At 37.9% G+C, this 14,575-nt stretch overlaps 1 protein-coding gene across 1 annotated transcript in view; it reads right to left on the bottom strand.

The window, feature by feature from the left end:
• Positions 1 to 2,689: 2,689 nt before the first annotated feature.
• NUP205 (nucleoporin 205) overlaps positions 2,690 to 14,575 on the bottom strand; it is an 81,823-nt gene continuing 69,937 nt past the window's right edge. Inside the window, exons 39-43 of the mRNA XM_079931596.1 lie at positions 6,962 to 7,128; positions 4,908 to 5,031; positions 4,309 to 4,437; positions 3,647 to 3,720; positions 2,690 to 3,079 (exon numbers count right to left, since the gene is read on the bottom strand). Coding sequence (XP_079787722.1) covers positions 2,927 to 3,079; positions 3,647 to 3,720; positions 4,309 to 4,437; positions 4,908 to 5,031; positions 6,962 to 7,128 — 647 coding nt within the window. The 3' untranslated portion in view covers positions 2,690 to 2,926. The remainder of the gene's footprint in view (positions 3,080 to 3,646; positions 3,721 to 4,308; positions 4,438 to 4,907; positions 5,032 to 6,961; positions 7,129 to 14,575) is intronic.

Here is a 14,575-nt window from a genome sequence, read left to right as displayed (position 1 = left end):
CTATATTATTTGTATGATTGAAACAGTATGCAATTTAATAAAAATATTTAATTGGAATGAATGATAAAAGCTATGGTTGAAAGATTTTTTAGAAACAAGATATTCATGGTCTCAGCGTATCAAGCCACAGATTACTCATTGCAATGGGAAACAGAGAACCTTTACAATAGAGATGGTTTGTCAAATACTACCATAACCAAATGGTCAAACAATATAATGGGACAAACTGATACGTACCTCCTGATATGACACGCCGAGGCATATCACCTGAATAATTGCAGTATTCTTGCCAAAAATGTTTAACCTGAATCTAATAAAGAAAAACCAAATACCCTTTTCAAAACAGCTAAAAAAAGTCAATGTTGTAAAAGACCCTCTCCTCCCCCAAAAGACAGAGGAACTGTTTCAGAATGAAGGAAGCTAAAGAGATAATTAAATGTAACGTGTGATAATTAAATCCTGGGTTTAAAAAAAAGTTCTAAAAGTACATTTTCGGGGCAACTGAGACAATGTGAATATGGACTAAACATTAGAAAATATTGTTGGGAATTCCCTGGTGGTCCAGTGGTTAGGACCCCTCGCTCTCACTGCCAAAGGCCCAGGTTCAATCCCCGGTCAGGGAACTAAGATCCCACAAGCTGTGAGATACAGCCAAAAAAATTTAAAAAGGTAAACATCTTTAAGTGTGATAATTGTATTGTGGTTAGGAAGGAAATATCCTTGTTCTTACCTGCTGAAATATTTAGTGATAAAGTGTCATGATGTCTATGACCTACTTTTAAATAGTTAAGGAAGCAAACCAGTATATATACATATTAAAAAAAGAGATAAAGCAAATGTGCAAAATATTGATAACTGATGAAGCTAGGTGAAAGGTATATGGGTTCATTACTTTTCTTTCAACTTTTATGAAGATTCAAAGTTTGTCAAAATAAGTTGTGAAAACAAGAGACAAATACTTAGAAAAGACTAGATTGTGTATGACTACTTTTATAAATAGCTCAGCTAAAGCTCAGACAGCTACATTTAAACATCACTAATTTATCAAAACTAAAACACTAATAACTAGGAAGAAGGTACTCACCTCTTTTTGATTTTCTGATTCCACCAAACTAATTAACTCAGTAAAAACAACATATTAAGATCCTATATTTATTATTGTTGAGGAATAGATGAATCTACCTTTAAATGCTAAAACATTTTTAAACAAGCCATCTAAAATCTCTTTCAATCTCCTTTGCTTTGCTGAAGAGCACATGCTGCATCCAACAGCCTCTCTCCACGCCTCAGGAAACAGTGCCGAGTCAGGCGGCGCGTGCCTTTAGTGCTAGCCTCTCCCCATTGTATTTATTACACAAACAGCATTTCTGGCCAGTCTTTTAAAAGTAGCATACGTGCAGCTGCAATCGTTCCTTCTTCTCCCTCCCACACACTTCTCCACTGCCCTAACTTTTGACCCCCAGTCTGCTGTAATTTTGGAAGAAATGATGGGAAAACAAAATAAAGAAGCTTAGTAAATCCCAAATCTTAACTAATTCCAAATTAGCTAATATCTCTGTCCTGCAGAAGGCTTCACACTTCAGAGGTTTATAAGATGCTTTGAATCTGTGCCCCAGGCTCTTTTTGATTATTTCTGCGTTCATGCCTGTGTTCCACATGATAAAATTTACCATATGCCTCACCAGTGGAGCAACAGCCAGTATTACTATATCTTGGACCAGTTAATTATTCATTCACATCCCTCTAAGAATGCTATTTATTAACAGGATGCTTTCCAGCTAAGGCTTGATATTTATAAGCGGTAGGCAGTAGATTAATTTCAAAATACAATAACAATGACAAAGCCTTTTATAAATGCTTAAAAAGCCATGGAAATTTTATTATAAGATTAAGGGTAAAAACCCCATAACACCATAGAACTAAGTGTTAATTTTCTGCCACTACCTTAGAGTCAAGACTCTTTCCCCTCTCAGCAGTCTCTTCTATATATCAGGCTGAAATAATTTTTGGCTGGAAACAGGAAAACGGACTTTCAGATGAGGTAGTCACATGCACATAAATACTATCGGGCAAATTGGGTAAATTATTTTTTATTTATTTATTTATTATTTATTTATTATTTATTTATTATTCCTATTCTTTTTTATTGGGTAAATTCTTTTTCTCTAACTGCAGCCATCCTATTAACTATATGAGAAATACAGGCAGATGATTTATTTGAAAAGTTCCACAAATATTTTAAGGAACAAATGCAAGTGATTATTTTATCATTTACATGCAGAAAAGAAAAAATAATTTTAGTAAAGAGATGGCTTGACTTTAAAGAGCATTATCATAAAAAGTGTAATGTAGGGCTTCCCTGGTGACGCAGTGGTTGAGAGTCCGCCTGCCGATGCAGGGGACACGGGTTCGTGCCCCGGTCCGGGAGGATCCCACATGCCGCGGAGCGGCTGGTCCCGTGAGCCATGGCCACTGAGCCTGCGCGTCCGGAGCCTGTGCTCCGCAACGGGAGAGGCCACAACAGTGAGAGGCCCGCGTACCGCAAAAAAAAAAAGTGTAATGTAGCTACAAAGAGAGAAAAAATTAGAATTTTCAGACCATGGCTTTAATTTAGCATTCCGAATAATACCCCTGGGGGAAAACCATCACTGTGGAAGGATTATTTGTTGAATTCCTGATAATATTGACCATATTCTGGATAAAATTTCAAGAGACTGACCACATATTTGTTTTTTTTAAAAAGTATTTATTTATTTATTTTTTACTAGTGAGGACGAAACCAGGCAAAGAAGTTTACAGAAAAGAAGTCCATATATAAAGAAAGAAATAGCAAAATATCTTTTGGTCATAATTTAGAAAGAAACTATAAAAAGGAGACAGTTTTCCCCAATTCCTCTCTTCCTCAGAAGAGCATAAGCACGGGCTCTCAGTTCCGTGATATCCTCAGCAAGCCTCGGATACGTCTGACAAGAGCTTGTATGAAACTATAGCGAGATCGAACTTTTGAATACAATCCTTCAATGTCCAGAAGTTTCTTTTGTAGTGATTCTCCAAAAGCACTGATGGCATCGGCCTGAAGCTACAGGTAACGCAGGTGACATTTCATTATTAAGTAGTCTCAAATATTTCTTTTATTCTATGTCTTCCTATTTTAAATACCTTTGGATTTTTGTAATGTGGTCCTTTCCCATGTGCCAAATTAACTCAACATTCACATTTTCCACCCTAGAATTTACTGGTATGATACTAATGTTTTTCCTTCTTTCCCTTGTTGTATAAATGCGTAAAACTTAAAATTTGCTTTAAACAGCAATAACTATTGATATACGGAGTTTCCAGATCATGATGCTTACCCTTACTGAACTCTTACTATGTTCTAGGCACTACCCTACGAGTCTTACACATGAAACCTCATTTAATTCTGACAAAATGCTTAGAGGTTGAATTATCATTCCCATTTCTGAGCTGAGGAAATGGAGGCTCAGAAGCTAAGTAAATTGTTCTGAGTCACGTACCTAATAGGTGGCTATGCTAGAATTCAAACCAGGTCTTTGGATGTAAACTTGAAAACTATTATCTTACTAATATACCAGGCTTTCCCTTTTTACTTTCAAAAAAAAAAAAGAGTATGAGAATAGAACGTTACCTGGTCTATATCATGTTGGCTCACTATAGTCAGCCCACTTCTAAAATCCAGATTGCTTTCCGAAGCGAAGGAATCTAGAGATAAAGACACAGTCAAACCAGCTCTGCAGGTGTGTGTCTACTACACAATGGAAGAACCCGATGACAATGAACCACAGCACCGTGAAAAGCATGGGTCTAGACTGAGAACTCTATTTCAGCTTTCAGTAAATGGAAGCCCCTAGGAAGCATTTCACTGTTCTAGGCCAGGGTTCTCAAGCTTTCCTTCTGTTTCTTGCCACCTAAGGGATCCAATACACGCTCATCAGTCACAGAAGGGCCCTCGAGCAACAAGAATCATGGCCTAGGCTGACCCATTTCCATTCTTCTGGAAAATTATTTGTGACCAGAGGACTCTGGACCTGGGTCAGCCATTAACTGCAAGAAGCTGAGAAGCAGCTGAAGGCAGCCTCTACAATGCTCTGTCCAATTTCCCATGGACAGAAGGGAAAATACAAAACATAGCTAGCTATGCCTAGTAACTAAGTAGCTCTTGATTACCTAGTCCACCCTGTTACTGTTCAGTAACCTGCACAGTAAAAAGCAGATTAAATGTAACTAGTTTTTTAAGGTGCTAAAATCTATAGGCATTTATGGTTCACTAATTTTCAGAATAAAGTTTACCTTGTAGCCTTCTGCTTTTAAATAAGGTCCTGGAGGCAAATAAGGAGTCTTGAGAATCCGTGGGTGTGCAATGTAACAAGTAGTACTCCAGATGGCGCCAGAGAATAAACAGGCAGGTCTCTGTGATAACTATAGAGGAGAGCTCAGATTAAAGGAAAACAATCTCATCACATGATTTTGCAAAACAGTTTCTGAGCACGAGGGAAAAGAAGAGACTGCACCATTCAGTGATGTACCACAGCCTCAGTCTAATAAACTGGACGTAAGGTCTCTCCAGAAAGCAGCAAGATGTGCTGAGAGGAAGGAGGTGGAAACTGTGGGATGCTGGGCCAGCATAGCCTTCAGTGTCCTTGTCTCCTGTCCGGACAGAAAGTGTCTGTGTATATTATGAGGATTACTAGTTACTTTAAAAGGTAAGAAAAATATTTTCAATTTAGAAATATATCACACATTTAACTAGAAAAAAACTAACAGTAATTATGTCCCTTTCCATGTGATTTTGATACCCAAGTAATGTGAAAATAAGTACACAGTTCCCACATTTGAAAATTCTCTTAAAGGTCACCCTTCAAGCCCCACTATGATCTCATTAAGGATACAAGAACAAAGGGAAAGCAGTTTAGCTCGATTGTTGATCAGCTTCACCAAACGGCGTCTTGCTAGAACATATTTCTGGGTAGTGGAGATTTTATCAACACCAGCAGGCATCACAGACTGACACAACTAAGAAAAAAAACAAACACAGTATTAAGAATGACATATATTGTAACAAAAATTTAATGAAAATCTATACACTATAAGTAGTCACTTGTGATACGTACTGTGAAAAACATTCAAATAAATTTAAACATCCTTGCAGACAAGAGTTAATTATCTAATTAGGAAGCTAGTAATTTTAAAAAACGAGAGCCAAAGAAGCAGTTGAATTCACAAATGAACGTTCATCTGCTGCTTTCTGAAAGTCCAGTCCCTGAAACAGACATTTCCAATCTGCTGAGGGGCCAACCAATCCTGAATTTCTTGTCAAATTAAAACAAAACAAAACAGTGGGATTTCCAAGCAGTAAGTGTCACAATGCCGTGTGGAGAATTTCTATAACAGCTGTCAGGTATCTTCTGAAGAAAATGTGAATTAGACTTGCAGAGCATAATAAATATATGATCATCAACCAGAACCTCCCCTGATCCCTTCTCCATCTGGCATACTTGCAAGCACAGTGGGTCAATTTAACGTGCAGACACTGGGTTTGGCAGCAGGTGTTCTACAGTGGGACTGGTGGAGTGCCACATGCTTTACCGTGATGCTGCAGCCCCTCCTGTGTGTACTAGCATCACCCATAAGCTGTGCACGATGGGGAAGGACTGCCGGGTGTAAACCACACAATTTCAGGGGTTACCTGAACCCAGTCAATAACACCTGCCTCAACCTGTACTTGCTAGCTGTGTGGCTTTGGATAAGTTAGTCTGTCTTGCAGTGCCTCAGCTTCCTCATCTGAGAAATGGGAGACACAACAATATCTGCCTAAGGTATTCAGGTAGAATATGTAGCTCATGGCTTGGCACATCATAAACTCTCAATAAATGTCCCCTAGAATTATAAGAATGGTAAAAGAGAGTAGGCTCTGACTACTCTTAAGAGTGACATGGTGTTTTTCAGAAAACCTGGTGTGAACCAGGAATGGCAAAATGGCTCAACATGCAGGCTGCCACAAAAGACACGAAGCTTCAGCACTGGCCAAGGGAAGCCTTATAGCTCAGCTGTGCCACATGGAAAGAAAGAGCAGGCCCAGTAACTCAGCATCTTTAGTTACAATAAGTGCCAGGGTATGATTCTGGATCATTGAGAAAAGGCAGTCAAGTCTGATACGCCATCTCATTTGTCTGAAAAATTCACTTAACAGATACTGAAAATGCTGAAGGAACAGAGACATCTTGCCTAAGGAGTCACTTCTAACTGAAAAAGCATCTGCACCTAAGTTTCTCAGCACAGATTTTTAGAGTATAAATTACCAAACTCTTTATGCAAGGGCCAGCTACCGAAATTTCTACTGAATAGCAGGTGGTTTTCTTGAACAGGTACAACTTCCTGTCACTCAGTCAAGAGTTTCTATGCTCATGAGGTGTGCTGCTTAGGTGAGGAGCTCTTCTTCAAGCCACACAGAGCTCTGAGTCATTGTAATTCCTTTCATCTCACTGCACGCATCATCTTTACCTACAAGTCTGACATCAGACCCCTGGTCCTTATCAGTAAAAACAATGGCTTCTCAAAAGTCTCCATCGCTTGGGACCTCCCTGGTGGTCCAGTGGTAAAGAATCTGCCTTACAATGCAGGGGGCGCAGGTTCCATCCCTGGTCAGGAAGCTAGGATCCCACACGCCGCGGGGCAGCTGAGCCCGCACGCCAAAACTGCTGAGCTCGTGCGCCTCAACTGGGGAGCCTGCATGCCGCAAACTGCAGAGCCCAGGCGCTCTGGAGCCCACGAGCCACAACTAGAGAGAGAAGGCCTGCACGCCACAATGAGAGAGGCCCGCACACCACAACAAAGAGCCCGAGTGCCGCAACTAAGACCCGACGCAGCCAAAAATAAATAAAATAAATAATAAAATAACTCTTAAAAAAATAAAATTATCTACCGCTCATTATAAGATTTATACCTCTTTTATCTCATCTGGGGGAAGTTGCTCCACGTTCTGTAGCTTGTTGACACTCCGTCGATGACTGTCATAATAGCTGAAGAAATCATTAGCGCTCTGTTTCAGCAGGTAGACAATAATGCCCAAACCAGGTAGGCGCCAGTATGGAACCACTGGAGCTTGGGTATCTAATAGAGTTGATAAAAAACAATGTTCTACTTATAGCCATCTTATATGAATCTCAAATGACCTGTTTTTTTTAAAAAAAGGAAAGCCCAGGAACTTAAGGGCATGTAAACTATTATTAAAACCAATCCAAGACTACTTTTAAATACCACTGACAGTTCAAAGGAGTGGTTAGGAGCTACTGTAATGAGGTAGGTACATAAGGCTGGAGCCTTGAGACAATAAGGAGAGCTGGCTGATGGACACTGAGACAGCTTACCCTTTACTGGGTGAAGACCTCTTTGAGAACTCTATAGAAGTTATAAACCTTTACACCTGTCTCTCCACCACCCCCCACCCCGTGCACACAAATACAGTTTACAGTTTCCTGACCCCAGGTGAATAACTCCTGCCTCGCCCTGCGGCTCTACTTATATGGACTCATTTCCAGTCTGCATCTTTCTGGTTGCTGAGTTCCCAGATCAAAGTTATTCTTCCAAAGAGACAAGGAGAATGCTAACAAATAGTTAAAAAATAGATAATTAAATTTAAAGTTTAGTAAGTCTTCTACCACAATAACTCCATTTGGATAGCAAAACAAAATGATCTGCCTTTTACTTGACGACTTTCTGATGAAGGTATAAAAGAAAAACGTGATGTTGGAAAAGCTGTTTGTAGAGGAAAGAAAAACAAGGCGAGCAATAATGTTCCTATTCTATTGATAGAGATGGTTTGTGTGGTGCAAGTAAAGCAATTTCCTCTTGTGACTGAGGGATTTCTTTGAGAAACACCTTGGTAATTTCAGGTTTAATTTGGAGATAATCTTTGTTTAATGGCCCCAACTGCCATGAACACTGAAGGAGAGATCTACATTTGCTTCCTTCACTGCCACCCCCTTGAACTTTGCTCCAAAGTCCAATCTCATAGACCTTCATGTGGAGGGGAAAAGAGAAAAGAGTCCCTTGTCAGTGGATTCTGCCACCAAAAAAATATCCTATACTCATCGGATTTGCCAATTCTCCTTCACCAGTCTCAGTGAAGATATGACAATCTTTATGATACAGGTCATCACAGAGAGCCTTCTTCTAGTGAAATTAGGTACGCCAGTCCCCAGACAACATTTGTGTGACCTCAACTTGGTAGGAAGCTATCCATAAATATGATGGTCTAATGCTGAGAGTATTCCAAATCACTTCAGGAGTTCTTATATACTAACTTGCTTAAGCCTAGGAAATATTAGAGCATTCAGAGGCACCAGACTTAGACATCAGATGAGGATGGCCCATGAGATATCTAACTACAGAAACAGATTCTGCAGAAAAGACCATGAAGTCAAAGAAGTGGAAGTGCTACAGAAAAGGGTCCCTTGATCACAAGTAATAGTAAATATACTAGAGGATAACAATAATACAAGAGCAATAATAAGAATAATAATAGCTAACACTGATGTCATGCCAAGCACCAGGCACTGTTCTAAAGCACTTTACACATATTAACACATTTAATCCTTACAATAATTCATTGGAGGGAGCTTGTTATTACTTCCACTTTATAGACAAGGAAACTGAGGCACAAAGAGATAAGTCATTTTTCTTAAGTCACTTGTAGCACTGGGATTTAAATCCAGGCAGTTCATCATCAGTCCGTGCTCTTAACCACTAGGTTAAACTATCTCTCTATAACTAAATATTCTAGAACCTACCAGATACCTACCCATTCATATGTCTAGAATTGGCAGAGAAGAATATGCTTATTAACCCTTAAAAAAGTCTGAAGAAAAATAAAGACCAATTTATAAGGTTTCATAAAGTTCATCTTTAAGTATTAAAGATCAAAAAACAACATGGTATGCAAAAGATTGGCTCAAAATGATAAGAAACTAATGAAATTTTAATAATTATTAGTGATATTAATGTTTTGAAGAATAAATGACAAAATTACAATTTTGTTTAAAAAATCTTATGCTCAGGTTAAATTTGTTTTAAAAAGTTAGATTCAGGGCTTCCCTGGTGGTGCAAGTGGTTGAGAGTCCGCCTGCCGATGCAGGGGACATGGGTTCATGCCCCGGTCCGGGAGGATCCCACATGCCGCAGAGCGGCTGGGCAAGAGAGCCATGGCCGCTGAGCCTGCGCGTCCGGAGCCTGTGCTCCGCAGCGGGAGAGGCCACAGCAGTGAGAGGCCCGCGTACCACAAAAAAAAAAAAAAAAAAAAAGTTAGATTCAAAGGGGAAGAAAAGGATTGCCCTCTTGAGGCAGTTAGAGGTCTGCATCAAGCTACAGACCTACAGGGATTAGTAAACAGATTCATGCTCATTTACAAACTCCCAGACAGAAAGGGGACACAGCAGGTTAAATGTCACTGCTGTGTGGTAGGAAAACCACTCTTCTGAATGAAAAGGGGTCTCTGAGTAGGATTCCCAGTCATTCCATGCCCCTCCAAGTGAAGAAGACCTCCTTTTTCCTATCTGCTGAGCCACCTGAACTAGCACTTTTCCCGCATGCCGGTGAGGCTGCACCTTTGTAGTCTAGTGATCTTCCTGGCAGCAAACTTTTTGAATATAGGAGAAAGCTAGAACTATGTAGAATTAATTTGCTTAACTAAGTCAAAGAAATTGTTTTATATATCCAGTTTGAATGATTTAAGCACTTTACTCCATAAAATATTACTATAAATCTTTATAGTTACTTCCTCAATTTATTTAAGACATACTCTCACCCAAGGCTACTCCAAATGAATCACTGAATGACAGGTATTTTTAAGTAAAGGTATCTTACTAGGTTTTAAGAACTTCTGTTTCCAAATATGTCAAACTAAGACCATACTAGACAACAGCCCACTCCCCGCTCATGGCAGAAAATAAAAAACCTAGACATAACACAAAAAATAACTACCTAAAGTTACCAAAGTAAACAGAAGCAGACAGATGCTGGTAGGGAGTGCAGGCGCAGTGGGAAGAGGGCAGATGGAACCGGTACAACTCTAAGCTCACAGCTCATGGCCTTCGGCCTGGGGCTAAGTACACCCAGCAGTAGCACAAGCAACACAATGCAGAAGCAGGAGTGCTGATGGAAAAAGCATAGTCATTAACGCCTGACAAACCAAAAAAACAGCAGCTGAGAAGCCTGGAAACCATGACCAGTGAAGAAAGTTTTAGGGGAATCCCAGGAGAGTAGAGAGGGGATCCCTATAGCTACCCACATCACTAACTGACCCCTGAACCATGCACGTAACACACTCAAAACATCTCAGCTAAAGGCAAAAGACATAAACTGACGCAGCATCTGTCACCCAAGAAGCAGTGTTCACAGGTCAAAACAGCCAAGGTAATTAAGCCAAAACAAAAGAAAAACACCATACAGGGAAAAAATAATGGAATCTAGAACCTTCAAACCTTTGTAATGTTCAGTATACAATTTTAAATACCCAACATATAAACAACTAAGAAAATGGAACACATTCTCAAGAGACAAGAAAACCAAGCAAGTCTAATCCCTGATAAACCAGATGTTGGTAACTAATGAATGAGCATTTTAAAGTAGCTATTATAACTGAGGGAAAACAAACAATGAAAACCTAGTTAATCTCAGTAGAGAAAATAAAAATGAGATAAGAGAATCAAACAAAAATTCTAAAACTGAAAAATACAATTTCTGACATAAAAATATTCACTGGATATATTTTGCCAAATAGAGCTTATTGAGGAAAGAATAAGTGAACTTGAAGATAAAGCAACTGAAGTGGTCAAAAAGCACAAACTTCCAGTTTTAAGATAAATAAGCACTAGGGATGTAATGTACCATGCAATAAATATAATTCACACTGCTCTATGTCATGCATAAAAGTTGTTAGGAGAGTAAATCCTAAGGGCCCTCATCACAAGGAAAAAAATTTTTCCCCTTTTATTTTGTGTCTATATGAGATGATGGATGTTCACTAAACTTATTGTGATAACCATTTCATGATGCATGTAAGTCAGATCATTATGCTGTACACCTTAAACTTATACAGTGCTGTATGTCAATTATATCTCAATAAAACTGGAAGAAAAAAATTCCAGTCTTCCATTATCTGTAAATATAGTTGCTAACGTAAAATTTACATATTCATGATACCAAGATATAAACAAAAAATTACAAGGAGGAATAGTTGCAAAAAATAAATGATCTGACCATTACATTTACCTTCAGGGCCTTGAAATCATGCTAACATACATAAACTGTAATGCAACTTTACATGAGATAGTAAATCAAATAATAAAAAAGTATAGCAGGGGCTTCCCTGGTGGCGCAGTGGTTGAGAGTCTGCCTGCCGATGCAGAGGACACGGGTTCGTGCCCCGGTCTGGGAAGATCCCACATGCCGCGGAGCGGCTGGGCCCGCGAGCCATGGCCGCTGAGCCTGCGCATACGGAGCCTGTGCCCCACAACGGGAGAGGCTACAACAGTGGGAGGCCCGCGTACCGCAAAAAAAAGTATAGCAAATGTTCTCATCCTATTTCTTATAAATAAAGAGCATTACAAAAAAACCCCATAGTATCAGACCATCTAATATATGTTTGAAGAGAATGGGGCTGAAAATATTTGAAGAAAAAAAGAGTCAAAATTTCCCCAAAATTGATAAAACAAAGAAATGTATAGATAAAAAATTCTCAACAACACTAAACGGAATAAAAACAAAGATGCCCACACCAAGGCACGTTAACAGTCAAACTGTTTAAAGAGGAAGAGCACATCTCAAGTGCAGCAACAGAAAAACAACACTTTACATATAGAGGAACAATATTCCCATCAATGACTGACTTCTCATTATAAATCATGGAAGACAAAAGAAAGTGAAACCATATCTTTAAAGTACAGAAAGCACAAAACTACCAGCTCAGAATTCTATATCCAGCAGAATTATCCTGCAAGAATGAAGGCAAAATCAAGACATTTTCAATAAAAGAAAGTTAAGAGAATTCATCACTAACGGACCCATACTTATGTAAGAAATTTTTCTGCCTGAAGGGAAATGACACCACGTGGAAACTCTGATCATTGAGAAAGAATAAGGAGCATCAAATGTGTTTAATATCTAAATAAATGCAAAAGACTTTTTTTCTTTTTTACCCTTTTGTTCTTTACTTATAAAGCATTAAATTGTTTGAAATAAAAATTATTGTCTAAGGGAATTTATAGTGTATGTAGATGTAATACATGTAACAATTATAACATAAAAGAAGGGGGGAATGTGGGCCTATACAGTTGTAAGAGTTGTAAATTTTGAATGAAGTGGTACTATATTAACAATAAATAGGCTGTGAAAAACGATGGCAATTCCTAAAAAAAAAAAATACAAAGAAGTGTAGGTAAAAACCCAATGGTAAAATTAAAATCAAATTCTATAAAACAGACTTTTTTTTAAAGCAGGTAAGGAAAAACAAAAAAACAGAGAAAGGAGGTAGAAAGCAATTAATAAGTAGAAAACAATTAAATGATAGACCCAAGTCCAATCATATCAATAATTATATTAAATATTAAAGGACTAAACACACCACTAAAAGCAGAGATAGTCAAAATGGATTAAAGAAAAAAAGACTCAACTCTCTGCTGTGTACAAGAGATGCACTTTAAACAGAAAAACATGGATAGGATGAAAATAAATGGACAGAAAGAAATAAACCATGTAAACCATAAGCATAAGATATTTTGAAAAAGAAGAACAAAGATAGAGGATTTAAACCACCTGATTTCAAGACTTATTGTTGATATAAAGCTATTGAAGAGTAAGTATATAAAGACATTGTGTATAAAGTATATAAAGACAGTGTGGTATTAAGAGAAAGAACAGACATACAGATTAATGGAACAGAATCGAGAGTCCAAAAATAAACCCAAATTTATGTGGTCAATTGATTTTTGAGAAAAGGTACCAAAGTAATCCAAACAGAAAAAGATAATGTTTTCAACAAATAGTACTAAAACTGGACACAGGCTCATCACTAGTCATCAAGGAAATGCAAATTAAAATCACAGTGAGATATCACAACACAACCACTAGAATGGCTGACAAACCAAGCATTGGCAAGCATGTGGATCAGCTAGAACTCTTATACATGGCTGGTAGGAATGCAAAATGACTGTACTTTGTAAAACAGAATGGCAGTATCTTATTTAGTTAAACATACCACAGAAGCCAGCAATTGCATTCTTAGGCATCTAATCAAAAGATATGAAAACATTATGTCCACATAAAGATTTATATCCAAATATTCATAGTGGCATTATTCACAATAGCTAAAAATCTGGAATGTCTATCAACTAGTGAAGAGATATATTATGGTATATTTTTAATATGGAATACCAGCCAGAAATAAAAAGGAACAAAATAGTAATACACACATGGATGTCTATCAATGTCTATGTCTATCAACTAGTGAAGAGATATATTATGGTATATTTTTAATATGGAATACCAGCCAGAAATAAAAAGGAACAAAATAGTAATACACACATGGATGGATTTCAAAAACACTGAGCTAAATGAAAGAAGTCGAAACACAAAAAACACTACATATTGTATGATTCCATTTATATAAAATTCTGGAAAAGGCAAAATAATAGAGACCTTGACCAGGGGTCAAAGGAAACAATCACATGCAAAGGGACAAGAAGAAACTTTTAAGGATGAGGGAATTATTCTATATTTTGGTTGTGGTAGTGGTTACACACTGCATAAAATTACAAAAAGCACTCAAACTGTACACCTAAGATGGGTATATTTTGTTGTATGTAAATAAAAAACCTCAATAAAAAAATATTTCTTAATCCCACTTGCTAGGACATTTTATAATGGAGTTAGACAAACAAGAGTTCTTGGCATAACATATTTTTTCATAATATTATTCTATTAAATAGATACTTTACGTGATTAAGCAATTTTCAGAGAAAATAAGATCCTGAAGACGATGAAAATGTGACAAAATGATTCACAGAAATCTCAAACAAAAGGTTTCTTGAGATCATCACCAGTCCATCACAATACAACCACCAAGATCCAAACGGGCTTTGGCTTTTGAATGTCCCATGGGACAAAAGCTTTAACCAATCCATAATCCGGCCTCATATTCCTAATCTTCCCTACTGGGTCACTAGGGAATCATAGGCTACATCAGTTTACTAACTATCGAAATTTTACTTTGCTATGTTACAGAAATTTGGAGCTAAATACAAAACCTAACTGAGACACTAAATTCAGCTTAACATGATTTAACATACAAACTATTTTCATACTTTTCACCTGGCTAGTTTACTCTCCAATCCTAGAGCCTTTTGGGTCTCACACGCTACATAAAACTATACTCTCCCCACACGGCTCTTCCAGATTCATCCTCAGAAAATCTTAAATTTCTCTATTCTTTCCAGTTCTCCAGCTGTATCCACAGGTCTGACAAGAGTACCTCCTCATCACTCCTTCTTAAAGAAGTCGTTTT

The sequence above is a fragment of the Stenella coeruleoalba genome, assembly GCF_951394435.1.
Source record: "Stenella coeruleoalba genome assembly, chromosome: 9".
NCBI classification, from domain to species: domain Eukaryota; kingdom Metazoa; phylum Chordata; class Mammalia; order Artiodactyla; family Delphinidae; genus Stenella; species Stenella coeruleoalba.
The sequence above is the reverse complement of the archived record's forward strand: the minus strand, read 5'-3'. Positions and strand labels throughout refer to the sequence as shown.